Source organism: Trachypithecus francoisi, unplaced genomic scaffold (genome assembly GCF_009764315.1).
Source record: "Trachypithecus francoisi isolate TF-2019V2 unplaced genomic scaffold, Tfra_2.0 Lachesis_group10, whole genome shotgun sequence".
NCBI lineage: Eukaryota > Metazoa > Chordata > Mammalia > Primates > Cercopithecidae > Trachypithecus > Trachypithecus francoisi.
Window position 1 is genome coordinate 56,769,919 of NW_022681455.1, and position 17,553 is coordinate 56,787,471.

Sequence of the window (17,553 nt, forward strand, 5' to 3'; positions counted from 1 at the left end):
AGAGCATGAACAGAACATAATGAAAGAGAACAGGTAACAAGAAGGGGAAGTAATGTTCACAAAAAGGAAAAAAAAAAAATGACACCTGCGGAATGGGTTAGATCATTTTTCAGAAAGCAATGTTTATTTTCTTGCTATTTGTAAGTCTTTTAATATGTGGTTATATTATGCATCCAACTTCCGCTAAGCAAAAAAACCCAAAGGTAAAAAAGAAGCAAGAACAAAAATAGTATTTTAATTATAGAACTGATTATGTAAGTGAAGTAATCGAAGTGCTTCAATCTCAAATTCACGTCATTTGAAGCTTGAAAATGCTTAGGAATCTAACCAAAACTTCTTTTTCAGGCAGAATTCACAGCTCAAAAGATGAATGTTGTAAAAATCTGAATAGTCTGCACTGAAAACACACTGGTCCTATGCAGAAAAGATTACATGTTCTTCAAAATAAAATAAGAAAAGTTAAAACTTACCAAGGTATCTCCTGAAAGAACCTCTAAAAGAGAAATCAAATTGTGTCCATCCCTTAAGTCTTCATAGAGATCATTCACATGCTTTCGAACCTACAAAGAGAAAAGCAAAATTTGGGGGCCTAGAACTCAGAATCATCCTTAACATTCTTAAACATAAAAAGAAGACAAGTAGAAAACATTCCTCACATGGTATTCATTCACACACCTATTTTTAAATTTTTAAAACGCTTATTACTTAAAAACTAAATTTAATTTAAAAACTTTAAAAAGTGAATTTCAGATTAATAATTCAAAAAGAAAATTCAAATTATTACATTTTTAAGACACTAGAAAAAACACAAGCCTGGACTACTACATGGGGTTACAATTCTTCAAATACGGGCAATGTTGTGACTTTATTCATGATTCCCGATACAGCGGCCAGTGCCACCTTAACAAGAGGGTAGAGTTTTCACCCCCGCAGTTGAACTTCTAGCCCAAAACAGGATCAAGGATGCAGAGGAACATTTTTAGAAATCCATAGACGTGAGCTGGGCGAAGGGTACATGAGACTCTACATATTATTTTGTCAATATCCTATGAGCCTATAATTATTTCAAAAAAATTTTTTGAAATCCATACGTGTCAGGTTAGAAGGCCTCTGTCCAAACCCTCCTCTGCACAATATAAGTCTTCTTATAGTGGAAGATTTTCGTAAATAACACTAGCACAAAATCAACAATCAACCTACAATAGCTTCCTCCATTCCACAGGCCTGATTTAGAAGTCTGTGATTTTAGAACCCAAACCATCAAAGATTTCCCAAAAGCTTTGTTCAGCCTGCCAAGTAGGGATAGCTCTAGTAACCACGTGGCCCACTACAAGGTTTGTGTTGGACAGACACATGTCAAAGAAGGCTATTAAGATTACTGTTCCACAGTGGGCCGGCACATTTCCATTTTCTCACCTTTCAGTAATTCTGAGCTGCTCCCATGAAAGGAGACAAAGAACTGGGCCAGAAAGAAGCAGGAACCAGAATCCCGCCCACTTCACCCATGGCACAAGCCCTGTATACAAATGAATCCAACTCCTTTGCTTCCAACTTCCAAAATGTCAAGTGATATAAAGCACAAAGTAATGAAAAGATCTAAACTTATGATCAAAACTATATAACTACACAAACACAAACACAAGAAGAGGCCTAATGTAAACTGGAAGCAAACTTTTATAGTAAGTCTTTCAGTTCCGAAAAACAGTTTAAATCCCATAAAATTTTATTATCTTAATTGACTCTCTCTCTATATATATGTTTTACAATATCTTTTGTTAGTGTCAGAAAATGTTTTTGATTGATGAAGAAAAAGTTCCCTTAGGAATTTCTTATCAAATTTACCAGCTTTTACATCCAGTGTTCTGGCACTATTTACGTAAGTCACAGAACCTTTTAATATTCAATTACCCATCTAGGCATAATTAACTACAAATAATATAAATACTAAGCTTACACTCAATAGCTCTACCACAAAGTAACTGTTCATGTCAACAGTACCATTGAAATGACAGCAAAACTGAAGGCGAATCAAATTACTTTTAACCAAGTCTCCATCTTTACAAATTGACATTTTATTTTGATTTCCTAATTCCCAAGGAGTATCAGTTGAATCTCTGATGTCATAATACCAACGTAAGACAAAGTATAAAAACACTTTATTCCCCCCAAAAAATGTTATAACACATTTTAAGCAATCCTTGTTTAGAAAAACCCGTAAATACGGCTGGATGCAGTGGCTCACGCCTGTAATCCCAATACTTTGGGAGGCCAAGGCAGGTGGATCAATCACCTGAGGTCAGGAGTTCGAGACCAGCCTGACCAACGTGGTGAAACACCATTTCAACTAAAAATACAAAAATTAGCCGCGCACGGTGGCAGGCGCCTGTAATCCCAGCTACTCAGGAGGCTGAGACAGGAGAATCACTTTAACCCAGGAGGTGGAGGTTGCAGTGGGCGGAGATCAAGCCATTGCACTCCAGCCTGGGTGACAGAGTGAGACTCCATCAAAAAAAAAAAGAAAGGGGAGGGGAGGAGAGGGGAGGGAACGGGAAGAAAGGGAAGAAAGAAGGAAAAGGAAAAGGAAAAGGAAAGGGAAAAGAGAAAAGGAAAAGAAAAGAAAGACCTGTAAATAACCAAATAATTTACAAAGGAATTATCCATTCAATTAGAATATTTACCTTGAGATACCATGAAATGACAACTCTCTCAACTTCTTAACTGTATTTCAGAGATTAATGGATTTTCAAGGGCCTTTTCAGGAACATATCTACTACATGCATGATATGTACACGAAGGGATAAGCACTTACTGAAATGAGTACTAATACTGCAATTTCCTACTCATGGAAGACAATTTTTCCACAGATGCAGGCGAGGGCGATTTTGGGATGAAACTGTTCCACCTCAGATCATCACGCATTGGATTCTCATAAGGAGAGCACAACCTAGATCCCTCACATGCACAGTTCACAAAAGGGTTCGCAGCCATGCGGTGGCTCATACCTGTAATCCCCAGCACTTTGAGAGGCCAAGGTGGGCGGATCACTTGAGGTCAGGAGTTTGAGACCAGCCTGGCCAACACAGCAAAACCCATCTCTACTAAAAATACACACAAAAAATTAGCCAGGTGATGTGGTGTATGCCTGTAATCCCAGCTACTTGGAAGAAGAATCACTTGAACCCGTGAGGCGGACGTTGCAGTGAGCCGAGATTGTGCCACTGCACTCCAGCCTGGGCAACAGAGTGAGATTCTGTCTCAAAAAACAAACAAACAAACAACAAGGTTCATGCTCCTATGAGAATCTAACACCATCACTGATCTGGACAGGAGGCGGAGCTCAGGTGCTAATGCTGGCTGGCCCAGTGCTCGCCTCCTGCTGTGCAGGCCACTTCCTAACAGGCCATGGACCAGACTGGACCAGTACCTGTCTGTGGCCTGGGGGTTGGAGACTCTTGTATTAAAGCACTGTAAGGATTCATTCAGTCCCATTCTAAGGCATGAGCTTGAATTTATAAGGCTAAGACCTACTTAAAAACAAGGTAGAAAAGCTAAGCTTGTGAATGTCATGTACATTAACACATCTAAATCTGTGTACTTCTCAGTTATATCTCCAATATAACCAGAAAGCAGCCAAACTCTAAAAGAGCCTGAATGGGAACACTAAAAGATTATATTTATATAAACAACATTATACAGCTCCTGATCCTCAGCCAGCTGCTTCATCTCTCAAAATAAATGACTTTATTGTGCAGGTCTGATACCCTCAGTACACAGAAGGACAGTAGAATCCAAGCACATGATTGGGTTGGGGCCTTCCAGAACTGTAATAGTGCTGGTCCACTATGCCTACAACCTACCAGACTCACATTTCACTCTATATTCCACTTGTTGTGTCTTTCTCACTCCAGGACAGTTAAAGATGGGGAGTGACTTGCCAGCTTGACTTGCCAGACTGAACAAAACCCTCTACATAAGGGAAACTTTCCCAAACCAGGTGTCATTTGTTACCACTGTATTTATGCAACAACAAAGAAAAATTAAAACACATGTTTAGAGAAGGAAAATAATATTACGCCATGCAAATCTAAATTAGGAAAAGAGGGCCAGGTGCGGCAGCTCATGCCTGTAATCCTAACATTTTGGGAAGCCGAGGTGGGTGGATCACGAAGTCAGGAGTTCAAGACCAGCCCAGCTAAGATGGTGAAACCCTGTCTCCACTAAAAACACAAAAAGTTAGCCGGGCATGGTGGCAGTGAGCTGAGATCATGCCACTCCAGCCTCAGTGAAAGAGCAAGACTCCCTCTAAATTAGGAAAAGAGAAAACCTGTGATAAGGGAAAAGGCATTTTAGTCCTGCTTCTGCCCCTGGCCTTATGAATTTGTACCAACAGCCTAAACTCTCTAGGCTTCAGTTTTTTTATCTTTAAAATAAAGGTTGGAAAACAGAAAACTCCTAGTTCAACCTAAAGAACAAAAAGTCTGTAATCTTTAAATCAAATTATTATCATTTTTAAAAATCAATGACCTGTCAACTTAGAAAATGTATAAAATAAAAGTTACTCTTAAGACTTACGGCTTAATTTCTCAAGAATTTTAGAAGGAAATGCAGAAATAAACTAATTTAACTTCTATGATGCTTGAAAAAAATCTAGAGAGACTGGCTATCCCCGATACGGCCTGCTTTTCCTGTCTCAACTGATTATTCTGAGGGTCCACAGAAATACTGTACATGGAAAATGTCCTATAAAATATAAGATATTCTCTGAAAAGCAAATGTCACTAACAATAATAAACAAAAACATACACATCATGAGTTACTACTAGATGCCTCACTTTGTGCTAAGTACTTTATAATACTGGGTCAGTTTCCTCAGCACAAATGAATGGAATAAAAGAGGATGCTATTAAAAATTAAAAATCAACATTATGGGTAAAGGGTAGTCAGGAATGAACTGAGGGGAAAGAATTGGGGTTCCAATCTAATCTAGCAAGAAATTTAAGGGAAAGTAAACAGTTAAAGCTTTTCTTTTTACAGAGAAAAGCTTTTATTTTACCCCAGGAGTGAGTCATAGGCATTTGGCCTGGTAACTGTCCTTCACAGATGACTATACTAACTGCCAATATCCCTAACATTCCATTCCATTTTCAGTTTTTAATAAAGCATTCCTTCTTCTCTTTTTGGATGCTTTCTCCCTATGGGACAAAAAACTGTCTGGATCAATAGTGCTAGAGGAAGTGATGAGCAAAGTAAAAGCACTATGAAATACTCTGGGATTAACTTACATAACTTGAATTACATAACAAGGGTGATACAGCATTTTCCGTATTTCACACAATTCTAGTAGAATTTTGCAGTACTTTTAAAAAATATGTATACAGCATTGCACCTAGAGTTTACCTCTAGGGGGCACTAATATTTTACTTAAAAGAATATCCCAAGAAAGAAAAATAGACTAGAAAACATTCTATGGGCAACAAAAATTCTAAACAAGATGCTGGTGATGACATGGACAATATTTCAAATTTATTTTGGGGAGAGAACAGAGTAGATCACACCAGGTCTGTATTACCTAACTGGCTTAACTGATCAAAAACACTACACTGAAAATTTCCTTCTGTTAACCTGTAATTGTTTGGTTTTATATAGGCTAAATCAAATTCAGCTTTGAAGAAAAGAGAATCATTATATAGCTGCTTGCTGAATGTTTAAACTTCTTTTTTTAAAAGTCTAATGTTATAGTGATTGATGTTAATCTAGACAAATTTCTTTTCTTTTTTTTTTTTTTTTTTTTTTTTTGAGACGGAGTCTCGCTGTGTCCCCCAGGCTGCAGTGCAGTGGCACGATCTCAGCTCACTGAAAGCTTCGCCTCCCGGGTTCACACCATTCTCCTGCCTCAGCCTCCTGAGTAGCTGGGACTACAGGCGCCCACTACCGCGCCCAGCTAATTTTTCGTATTTTTAGTAGAGACGGGGTTTCACCATGGTCTCGATCTCCTGACCTTGTGATCCGCCCGCCTGGGCCTCCCAAAGTGCTGGGATTACAGGCGTGAGCCACCGCGCCCGGCCAATCTAGACAAATTTCACAAAAATTTTACTTCTCATTATTTAAACATATTACTATTGTTTAGCTGCAATTCAATTCAGGTCACAAAGTATTTATTGAGCATCTATCCATCATATGCCACAGTATCCTTTAACTTCTATGGGTACAAAGATGCATAATAAGAAGCCTGTAATCTGAGATGAAAGAAATTTAGGAAAGAAATTGCAGTATAAAGTAAATGCATTCAGAGAACACTCAGTAAGCTATGAGGAGCTTAACCCAATCTGGGGTCTTCCCAGCAAAGAAGAAGGGAATGTTCCAGGTGAAGGGAGGCGGAAGAACAAAGGAAAAAGGCAAGGACACACAAAACTCTATGTGAGTTAGAAGGAAGGAAAGCAGTGATGAAGTCAATGAAGCAAGAGGTGGAAGATGAGGCTGGAACGAAGCACGAGTGGACACAGAGGCTTCATATCCCAGGTTAAGAAACTTGAACTTTTCCTACACAAAGAAAACTATGAATTTTAAGCAGAATGAGGCCATAATATCTCTGACCAATATAAAAGCTTCCCTGTAAACTGTTATCTTAAGCAAAAACAAATCAATCACAGGTAAAATCAAGGGCCCAATCATTACACAATAATAGAGGAAAGGTCCCTCAGGAAAAAAGGAAACTGAAAGAGACATTCCATTAATGAAGCTTGGGTAAAATGCAGGCATCCTAGTGTGCTCTGCAGCAGGGAGCAAAACATCAGCCACACAAAGGGTTCACAGTCCTCTCTTAAAGAAGTTCTATATCTAAAGGATACAGTATTCTGGAAAACAATCAGCTATCTTTAGAAAGAAACATAAATAATAAAGGAAGGCTTGTCCCAAATGAGATCGCCTCACTAGTTTGAACAAATTGGGTGACGAGAAGAAGCATAGTTTGCTTTAGTGAAAATTATAAATTAAAACATTTTTCAATGCAATTTTTTTAGATCAAACAAGTACGTTCATAAAAAATAAGCTGTCAAGTTCTCCTGGGCGAGTTCCTTAGACAGCCTACTTGAAAAAATAAAGGTAACATAAATATCAATATATTAACATATTAATTATTGATAAGAAAATTAACGCTTTTAAAATACACAAAAAAATGCTCAGAAACATTGCATTATCTTAGGTAGCTGCCTTATCTAAAGTGGTTTTTTCATTATAAATGTCTTTCAGTACTACTTCTTCAGGAGTTGTGAAAGAATAAAACTACAATTCATATTCTACCTAAATTATTATAAATGTGAAATTGGTGCAGTTGAGTATAATAGGCAAATATTCTTCTTTGGCATGAGAAAAAGGTGGTTATGGTTTTTTAAGATACTATGTTAAGTCAACATTAATTAAGGCCACATAGAATTCATCTCCTTTAGGCTATTTTTAAACTATGAAATAAAGATATTAGTTATACATCTTAAGGTATTAATGGATAACATAATAGAGACTTTTTTAAAAATCCACATTGGCACTAGGCAGTACAAATAATGTGTCTACTTTCTTTGGACCTGATTCACTCCTTGACAAAGAATGTTTCTCTTTTAAGCTTTTGGGTCGACAATCTATAATTAAAATGCAAAAACTGAATGGCCTTTTCTAGTCTTTCACCACAAGGTGGAACTAGGTAGTTAAATAAAATAAAAACATTTATTAATATATCACAGATAAACACTTTAAGATTTGGGGTATTTTAGTCACTGTTTCACCTAGGTTATTTTTATTCTCTTCTATACAGTTTCGTCATGGTTTCAGCAACCTTTTTAAAAGGCTATTTCCATTTGTAAATATTTTCAAGCAGGTAACTTTTCTGTAACAGTTTGAGGTTTGGGTTGGTTGGTTCTGGTTTGGTTTGGGTTTAGGTCTCTATCTTTCCTATCTTCCCTTGTATTAGCAAGAAACCACACAAAAAATCTATTTTTGCTCACATTTTCCCCTGAACCTGTAGATTTTTCATCTCTTGCATAGCTGTACAGATCTTGGTGTGGGGCAATTATAATGTAACTGAAAGGGAGAAATAAATTCAGAAATCCATATACTCTGCATAGTGTATCTTTATTGCTATCTGTACAGTTCCTTGGAGTTAGTTTTTATTAAAGATGTATTCTAGACAAACTCCATACTACAATGTCTAACAAACGAGCATTGGTTTGTAAAGGCATCAGCATTACCCATTCCATATATGAGGGAAGAACAGCTAATAAATATTACTGTGCAACCTTTAAAAAGAGGAGGAGGTTTTTTAGATAAGACAGTATTCTGTCTGTTTGGCAGGAAAATATGGGCATTACCTTTTACAGGTTTTTCAAATATCCTCCTAGCTCCTTACTTATATAAATCTTTCTTTAAACTCTTTATCATCACCTCAAAAAAATCATGGTAAGTACTACTATGTCAAGAGCAATTTTTAACACCAGCATAAGAAAAAGAGGAGAAACCAATTGATATCCTTGTTATGCTCACCTTTTTCCTACTCCTCCTACTTTCTCATAATTTGGGCAAAAGAAAAAGCTGGGAAAGGAAGGGTCATAATCACTTAACATGTCTAACGAGAAAACCTACTCAAGGAAACAAAATTTTGATTGAAACAAGTGAAAATGTGTGGTTGCAATATAAAGACTGTTAGGCAGGAATCTAGACCCAACATGGTGGCGTTACCCGGCGTAGCAGGCCTTTTGTTAAAGACTCCCTTCACCCTTGTACACACCCGCAGACTTACATGCGTCAGAGTTCCGGCTGGGCAACCACACTCCCCCATGACCTGCAGCTCACCTGCATTCCACAAGTTGGTAAACAGCAGTTTCAGTTGACAGTTTCCAAAGACCCCTTCCTCACGACCCTTACTCGACTCCTGCCCTAGTAGTTTCAAGACCCCCCCAGGCCCTGTTTGTACAGCCAGCTTCTCTACCTCTCAGGCTATAAAAAGCCCCTACCCTCCTCCCTCGGCGCGACTTTCTCGGCCTGCACCTTTGGACCGAGGAACCTCGCCCATGAGTCCTAATAAAGGCTATTCTCACTACCATTTGCCTTGTGTCTTCGTTCCCGGTTCGGCTCTAGCCTCAGTTTACCTTTACATTTGGTGCCAAAACCCAGGAGGAGACCCCCCTCCCCAGACCCCTGCTGGGTCGGGCAGGCCCTCCTCTTCCCGAGCCAGTACCTCCTTTCCGAGCCGGGAGCTGTTTCACCAAATCCAAGTGGTGATCAATTCGATCACTGCTGGGTAAGTGTTCCCCCGTCCTGTAGGCTCCTTCCGGGAAGTCCCTGTCCGAAACGCGTGGCCACGTCAGGGGCTCCCTCCGGTCAACTGTGACCTTGGCACCAGGGACTAGGAGACGTCCAACCTCCCCAGAAGCCACTGTACCCCGCACTCTGCGTGGCAGTAGGAGGACGCTCTCATTGCCGCCGGACTACCCGCCTTAGGACCATGGGAACTACCCAGTCCAAACCAAACCAAAAATCCCCTCTGAGGTGCCTCTTGGCTAATTTCCAGACTTTAAGTCTCAGCCAAGACCTAAAACAAAAGCGGCTCATTTTCTTCTGCACAGTAGCATGACCACAGTATAAACTGGATAATCAGTCTCAGTGGCCTGCAGAAGACACTCTAGACTTTAACATCCTCATGGATCTGACTAACTTCTGCAAGAGACTAGGCAAATGGTACGAGATACCCTATGTTCAAGCCTTTTGGGACTTGCGTTCTCACCCAGATCTCTGCGCTCAATGCTCGTTAGCTCAGGTCCTATTCGCAAAGTCTCTTCCCTCGAGCAAGGAGAGGGATGATTCCTCCTCTTTTTCTGAGCTTCCTGACACCCTATCCTAGCCACCCCTTCGGTCTCCCACCCAACCTTCTCCTTACCCTGACCCGCCATTATCCCCATCCTCGTCAGCACCTCCCTTCCCTTCTACCCCTCCTGTGCCCTTGCCAAACCCGACAGATTCTGTCTCCCCTACCTCCACCTTCTCCCCTTCCTCGCCTATCTCAGCCCATACTCGGTCCAGGACTGACCTCCTGTGTCCCTTACGAGAGGTGGCAGGCGCCAAAGGAGTAGTCTGGGTCCATGTGCTGTTTTCGCTGGCAGACCTGTCTAAGATTGAAGAGCGTGTAGGCTCTTTCTCGGCCAACCCCACTCAATATTTCAAAAAGTTCAGATACCTGTGGCAGGCGTATGACCTCACCTGGCATGATCCTCATGTCGTTATGACCTCAACCCTGTTCCCTGAGGAACGGGAACATATCCTAGCAGCAGCCAGGCAGCACGCTGACCAGGTTCATTTAACTGACCACACCATGCCAGCTGGCACTGAGGCGATGCCCTCAGCCGAGCCCAACTAGGACTAGCAGGTTGGTCGGGCAGGCCGCCGCTGCCGAGATATGATGGTCCAGTGCCTTCTTGCTGGCATGCAGGCAGCCTCCAATAAGTTAGTCAATTTTAATAAGTTAAAGGACGTAGTCCAAGGCTCAGATAAAAATCCAGCTGTTTTTCTTAACTGACTGACAGAGTCACTTATTCAGTACACCCACCTTGACCTTGCCTCCCCTGCAGGAGGAGCCATCTTAGCTTCATACTTTATTTCTCAGTCGGCCCCCAATATCCAAAAAAAGTTAAAAAAGGCGGAGGAAGGCCCTCAAACTCCCATCCAGGATTTAGTCAAACTGGTCTTCAAGGTCTGCAACTCCAGGGAGGAAGCAGCTGAGGCCCAATGACAGGCAAGGCTAAAACAGAAGGTACAACTCCAAACCCAGGCCTTGGTAGCAGCCCTGAGACAGGCTGGCTCCAGGAGCTCCCAGAAAGGAGGTACTACCCGAGCGCCACCTGGTGCCTGCTTCAAGTGCAGCAACAATGGCCACTGGGCCAAGCAGTGCCCCAACCCAAAGGAGCCAACCCACCCCTGTCCGAACTGTTGGCAGATGGGCCACTGGAAGTCGAACTGCCCCAACCTGAGAATGGTTGCTATGTCTCCACGTGACGACCCTCCTCCAGGTACTGGAGGCGCCTTCCAACTCCTCGACACCGATGAAGATTGAAGAGGTCCAGACTCGGGAACCCCTCTTACTCTCGCCGAGCCCAGGGTTATGCTCCAGGTAGCGGGTAAGTTCATATCTTTCCTCATGGACACGGAGGCTACCTACTCTGTTTTGCCTTCCTTTAGTGGCCCCAGCCACCCCTCCACTGTCACAGTCATGGGAATTGATGGCACTCCCTCCACCTACCGCCAGACTCCTCCTCTGTCTTGCCGCTTGGATGGCTCCCTCTTCTCGCACTCATTTCTTATCATTCCTTCGTGCCCAGTCCCCTAGTTAGGATGAGATCTCCTCTCCAACCTAGGGGCCTCAGTTCACTTCTGACCCAACCCCTCCCCATACCTAGCGTTCCTCTTCCCCCTTCTCTAACCTGACAAACCCCGCCAGGCTGACCCCCAACTCCCATTTCCAGTCCCCATTAACCCTGAGGTGTGGGACACCTCCACCCTGATCATTGCCCAGCACCACACTCCAGTCTGCATCTGGCTAAAAGACCCTTCTAAGTTTCCCTCTAGGCCCCAGTTCCTTACCTCCCTTGAACACCGACAAGGACTAAAACCCATCATTACACGCCTGCTCCGGCAGCACATTCTAGTTCCCGCCAACTCACCATGCAATACTCCTATCCTGCCTGTACGGAAAAGCTCTGGGGCCTATCGTCTCGTGCAGGACCTACCCCTCATCAATGAGGCAGTAGTCCCTACCTTTCCAGTTGTTCCTAATCCACATACACTCCTCTCGCGCATTCGCCCTGACACCACCCATTTCACTGTCCTTGACCTGAAGGATGCCTTCTTTACCATCCCTCTACACCCAGACTGCCACTTTCTGTTTGCTTTTACATTGGAAGATCCAGACACTCACATTTCTTCCCAGCTGACTTGGACTGTTTTGCCTCAAAGGTTCCGTAATAGCCCCCATTTTTTCGGGCAGGCACTGGCACAGGATGTTGTCCTCTGTCCCCTGACCCACGGCACACTATTGCAGTATGTCAATGACTTATTACTATGTAGTCCTTCCTAGGAGTGTTCCCTTGCAGATACTGCTACACTTTTAAATTTTCTAGGCGACCGAGGTTATCAGGTTACCCCGGCTAAGGCTCAACTTTGCAGCCCTTCTGTCACCTACCTAGGCATACTCCTCACACCCACTACAAAAAGCCTCACAGCAGATAGAATAAGCCTCACTGAAACTCTCCAGCCTCCTCAGGATGCGGAAGAGATCTTGTCCTTCCTACGACTGGTGGGCACAGTGAGTCTTATCCCGTGGCCCGAGACAGGATCTTTAAGGCCTACATCAAGGTCGTAAGCAGCCTCGTCAGCCTGGCCTGACGTCAGACAACAGGAGGAAGCCATCTCAGCTCTAGCCCAGGCAGCAAGCCCCAGGACAGCAGCAACCCTTTTTCCTGGCTAACCTTAGTCAGGGAAGGGGTTCAAGTGGTACACATGGCTGAGGTACACATCTCTCATTGTTTCTTGTGTGCAGCCTTGAATAAGCCCCCACTGGTTGTGGTACCCTTACCCAGCCCTTTTAACTCCTCTAACCTAACCCCCTCCTTTCCCCTTCCTGGCCGAACACTACATCAATGAGTCAGGACTAGTAGAAACCAATCTCCTCACTTTAGAAAAGATTCGGGAAAGACTCCACCAGAAAAACCTTGGATCAAGGCCCTCACTTAGATGGTGGCAGTCGTCTGTGGCCAGTTAAATCCTACCCTTTCTAAGCCCCTTACTAATCATTGGCTTCTTGCTACTCATAGCTCCCTGTGTCCTCTGCTTCATCCAGGACTGCATGAAAAAAGTCTCCCAGGTCACTTTCAATCAGATGCTGCTCCACCCCATACCCGAGTTCCGACCTCTGAAGAACCCCACAACAACCCATACCAGCAGGAAGCAGCCAGATGAACACGTCACCCCATTTTCTTATTAGAAAGAGGTCAGAATGTAAGGCAGGAATCTAGACCCAACATGGCGGCATTACCCGGTGTAGCAGGCCTTTTGCTAAAGACTCCCTTCACCCTTGTACACACCCGCAGACTTACATGCGTCAGAGTTCCAGCTGGGCAACCACACTCCCCCATGACCTGCAGCTCACCTGCATTCCACAAGTTGGTAAACAGCAGTTTCAGTTGACAGTTTCCAAAGACCCCTTCCTCACGACCCTTACTCGACTCCTGCCCTAGTAGTTTCAAGACCCCCCAGGCCCTGTTTGTACAACCAGCTTCCCTATCTCTTGGGCTATAAAAAGCCCCTACCCTCCTCCCTCGGCGCGACTTTCTCGGCCTGCACCTTTGGACCGAGGAACCTCACCCATGAGTCCTAATAAAGGCTATTCTCACTGCCATTTGCCTTGTGTCTTCGTTCCCGGTTCGGCTCTAGCCTCAGTTTACCTTTACAAAGACAAATAAACACAACTAAGTAGAACACTATTAAAATACTAATAATAGCTAATTAGACATGGTTCATCTGTGTGCCATGACTTAAAAAATATAATTAGGTGTAACAAAGTCTGTTTGACACAGGTAGTCTATAATGACACCATTACAGTCTTATCCTTTACCACCACTGTTTTAAAGAGATTCCACTATATTTTTAAATTCCAGCTTTTACTGAAAAGCTTTTAAAACAGAATTGTAAATACTTTAAAATTAAAATCTTGCAAAGGTTATTTTAAAGAATTTTAAATTAGTTTTATTTAAATTACATCCATGACCAAAATTCACACTAGTTCAAAAAATGTGTATTTCCTCATCAAATCCTCCCAGCTAATGACTCTCTTGTAATGTTACACCAAATTCATAAATCAGATTCAAATTAATCATTATAAACATAGAGATGTATTCAAGTAAAAACATTCTGTCTTTGAAACAACAAAAAGAGAGAGCTCCTGGGACAGATACAGCAACCTCTCAAGTCATCTGCTTCTAACACAAGGTCACTTTACCAGACTGACTTTCTCTTCATTCCTACCTATCATTGGTTTCAAAAAAATCTTAATCATGGTTGGTGACAAGATGGAATAACATGTAGGGGAGTAGCACTGCAGGGCAGGGGCATGATATGATTCCAGGTAAAAGGCAGTCTGAAGACCCTAGGCAGCTGGTGAGTGGGGAGAGAAGCGTCAGAAAAGGAATATAAGGACGTGACAAATAAAAATTTCAACTACTTTGCAATTCTGATTAAAGTGCTGGTTGTGGCAAGTGCCCTGAATACTTCTGAGCTAAATCATCTTTTTTGGGGCTTTTGTCAAATGAACTATAGGTTGTCAATGCCTGACCTATAACCTCAACACACACGTGCATGCACACACACACACACGTGCATGCACACACACACACACACAGAACTACCTGAACCTCAAAAATTAACTTCATCTACTTCCTGGATAATGTCTTATACGGCTCTGTCCTTAACCGAACAGTGAGCCACTTGCTGGAATGGTTACAATATGAGTCACGTTGCAGACTCAGAGGAAGCAAGGTCCTCATAGAGTGGGGTAAGTGCTGGGCAAGTAACAGAATCCACTGGTAGATACAGCTCCAGGAAAGGTGCAGCCAGCCAGGAGTGCAGATACCTTCTGGTCATGCCATCATGGGCACTTCCTGGTGTCCCTTTCAGAGCATTATTCCCTAAGGTGAGAGATTAGGATAGGCATGACACAAGTGGTTCCTTCATGTCCTTTTTTCAAGTCTCAACGATTGGAAAATCTAGGGGTCTCTTCATAGCATATTTTACAGTTTTAAGACTTTGATGATACTCTGATACTTTCAGATACTTTATATGCAAAGTAATTCACTCCTCTTTAAACATAAGCTCATTTCCTTGGGTCCCTGCAAATAAACAACTGAGAACAACTGGTTGCATCCTCTTCATTAAACCTTTGAAATAACCCAGGATTATGATCAAGACAACTGACACAAGGAGAGGAACACTAAACCTATTTTTAAAGACACCCCCAGATGATGAGATGCCACTGCCACTGCTACAATCCATTCTGATGCTTAACACCTCTTCCCTGTAAAAGAACGTTTCCTTAAATCCAGATGACACTCCTGGTCCCCAGTACCACGATTCACATTTTTCTAAAATAAAACCACCCAAAATCATATCTGGGGAACTGATATGTTTGGAATGGAATTATAAATGCAGGTTTATTCTTTTAATTACTTAATTAAAAATTTGACAGATGCTATATACACTCTTGTTAAATTAATCTCTGCAACAGAAATATACTTTCTGTAGGAGGATTAAAAGTTTCAAAGTGATCACTTCCTAAATGACATCATAAGTTTGCCAAACTTCCAGATTCTAGTCTACTCAACAGAGATCTCTAGACCACAGATGCTCAAAAACTAGTTTTCCCAGTTGTAAAAGCCCAGTGTCACAGAAGAGGTACTGCATTAATGTCTCTTACTAAAGCTTAAATCTAAGTGGAAGTTATTTTCTCTCCAGCCCCTGAGCACCCTCCCTTTTAAAGTGACAAATTTCACCAAGAGCAGATTAGAGCCAGGTAACACCTAGCAAATCAGAGGCCACACTTCTGAAAGTAAACCACATGACAGCTTTGGGTTTACTGCAAGATGCTCAGGTCCCAGTGCTCTAACTAGAGCCTCATGTCCATTCCTGAAAGCTAAGAGAGATTTTGAAACAAAATGTCTGCTGAAGGCCAGGCGTGGTGGCTCATGCCTGTAATCCCAGCACTTTGGGAGGCCGAGGCAGGAGGATTACGAGGTCAGGAGATCGAGACTATCCTGGCTAGCACGGTGAAATCCTTTCTCTACTAAAAAATGGGAGAAATTAGCCTGGCGTAGTGGTGGGCACCTGTAGTCCCAGCTGCTTGGGAGGCTGAGGCAAGAGAATGGCGTGAACCCAGGAGGCGGAGCTTGCAGTGAGCCGAGATCACGCCACTGCACTCCAGCCTGGGCGACAGAGCGAGACTCCATCTCAAAAGAAAAAAAAAATGTCTGCTGAATACTTGAGGTCACAGTCTAAAACCTCTGCTGTGATATTTCTCTCTACTTATACTCAGTATTCCTTCTACCTGAAATGCCTTCCTGTCCCCACTCCTCCTCTAGTTATGGAAATCTTACTTTTCCTACTGGGTCAAGTTCTAATGTCATCCAGACAGTGATGGCTTCCCTCTTCTGCACTCCCATATTCTTTGGATTACACCAGTACACCAATCATCCTTTTACTTATAGAATAGTTTTATGTAGACAATATACATAAATGTATTCATAATTCCCTTAAGAAGACAGGACCCTGTCTTGGGTACTCACTGCAAATGCTTAATGTCTGGCACAGTGCCTTTCATACAGCAGATATTCAAAGAACTTTTGTTGAATAAATAAAAGATTAGTTACCTACACTTTGCATTTGACCTTAGCCATGCACTCAGCTGTGGGTTCTTGAATGCCTGCCGGATCATGGGGAAAAAACAGAAACTCAGGAAATAGATTCACAAATCCCATCAAATGACTTCCTAGCAGGGGATTTGTGTTTGCCCCAAGGCCCACCATGGCATCTATGGGAGTTAGTGCCTGGCATCATGTTCTGCCACACAGTTGGAGTTAAGTAAATTGCTTCTGAATGACTAACACATTGAAGAGAAATGTCCACTTCTGTATGCCAAACTTCCTAAGTATTTCCCCTATTAGGGTACAGAGAATGACAACTCCAAAGCATGATGCTTTGGCATGCTGAGCACTTTGAATAGAAGAAATTAGAAGTCCTTAGAAGCTGCCTAACTTTCTAACCTTCTCTTGTTTCTCTCCCACTCCTCACCAAGAGCAAGGAGGGAGGATCTCTAGAATTTCCTTAGCTGACTAGCAAAATTTCTGTCCAAAAGAAATGCAATTGCCTTAAGACCTCTCTCTAGGAGTTTCATCAAATAACCAGGAAAGATTAACCACAGAAAGGAGAAGAGATTAAAAGTCATCACCATGCCCAGAGAGACTTTTCATTTATTCTTCTGAGGGCAGCTCAGAGAGATTACCTAAAAGACTTTTACCTGAATAATAAGACAAATGAAGTTCTGCCCCTCACCTTCCCGCAGCTTCCCTAGAGCTCAGAGGAACTTTGTCCCCAGGCCATTGTTATTTGGGCTCATTCATTTCCCCTGAAAATCATTTACTGCCCCTCTAAAATTTCCTACAGCCCCCACTTCCCTCTCCCCTGTGAAGAAGGTACATAAGCCCTGACCATCTGGCCCTTCTTTGAGACTCATATTTGAAGGACTTCCAAGTCTATGCACACATAAATAAATCTGTATGCCTTATTCTCTTATGAATCTGTCTGCTGTCAGTATTTTAGCAAATCTTCAAAGACGGCAAAAAGGAAGCTTGCCCTCCACCCCTACAACCCTTACCCATCTAAATTAGTCTGATAAATGGCTGGCTGGAAAGCTTCCAGATAAATCAAATTTCAAGACTTAATAATGAATCATAAAACAAAACACTTTCAATA

The 17,553-nt window shown here is 42.3% G+C and overlaps 1 protein-coding gene across 9 annotated transcripts in view; it reads right to left on the reverse strand.

Moving 5' to 3' along the window:
• Nucleotides 1-17,553, reverse strand: part of DST (dystonin) — a 506,627-nt gene that overhangs the window by 248,827 nt on the left and 240,247 nt on the right. For all 9 annotated transcript variants that reach the window (XM_033217522.1, XM_033217521.1, XM_033217518.1 and 6 more), the window contains one exon: nt 471-560. In XM_033217522.1, the coding sequence (XP_033073413.1) occupies nt 471-560 (90 nt within the window). The remainder of the gene's footprint in view (nt 1-470; nt 561-17,553) is intronic.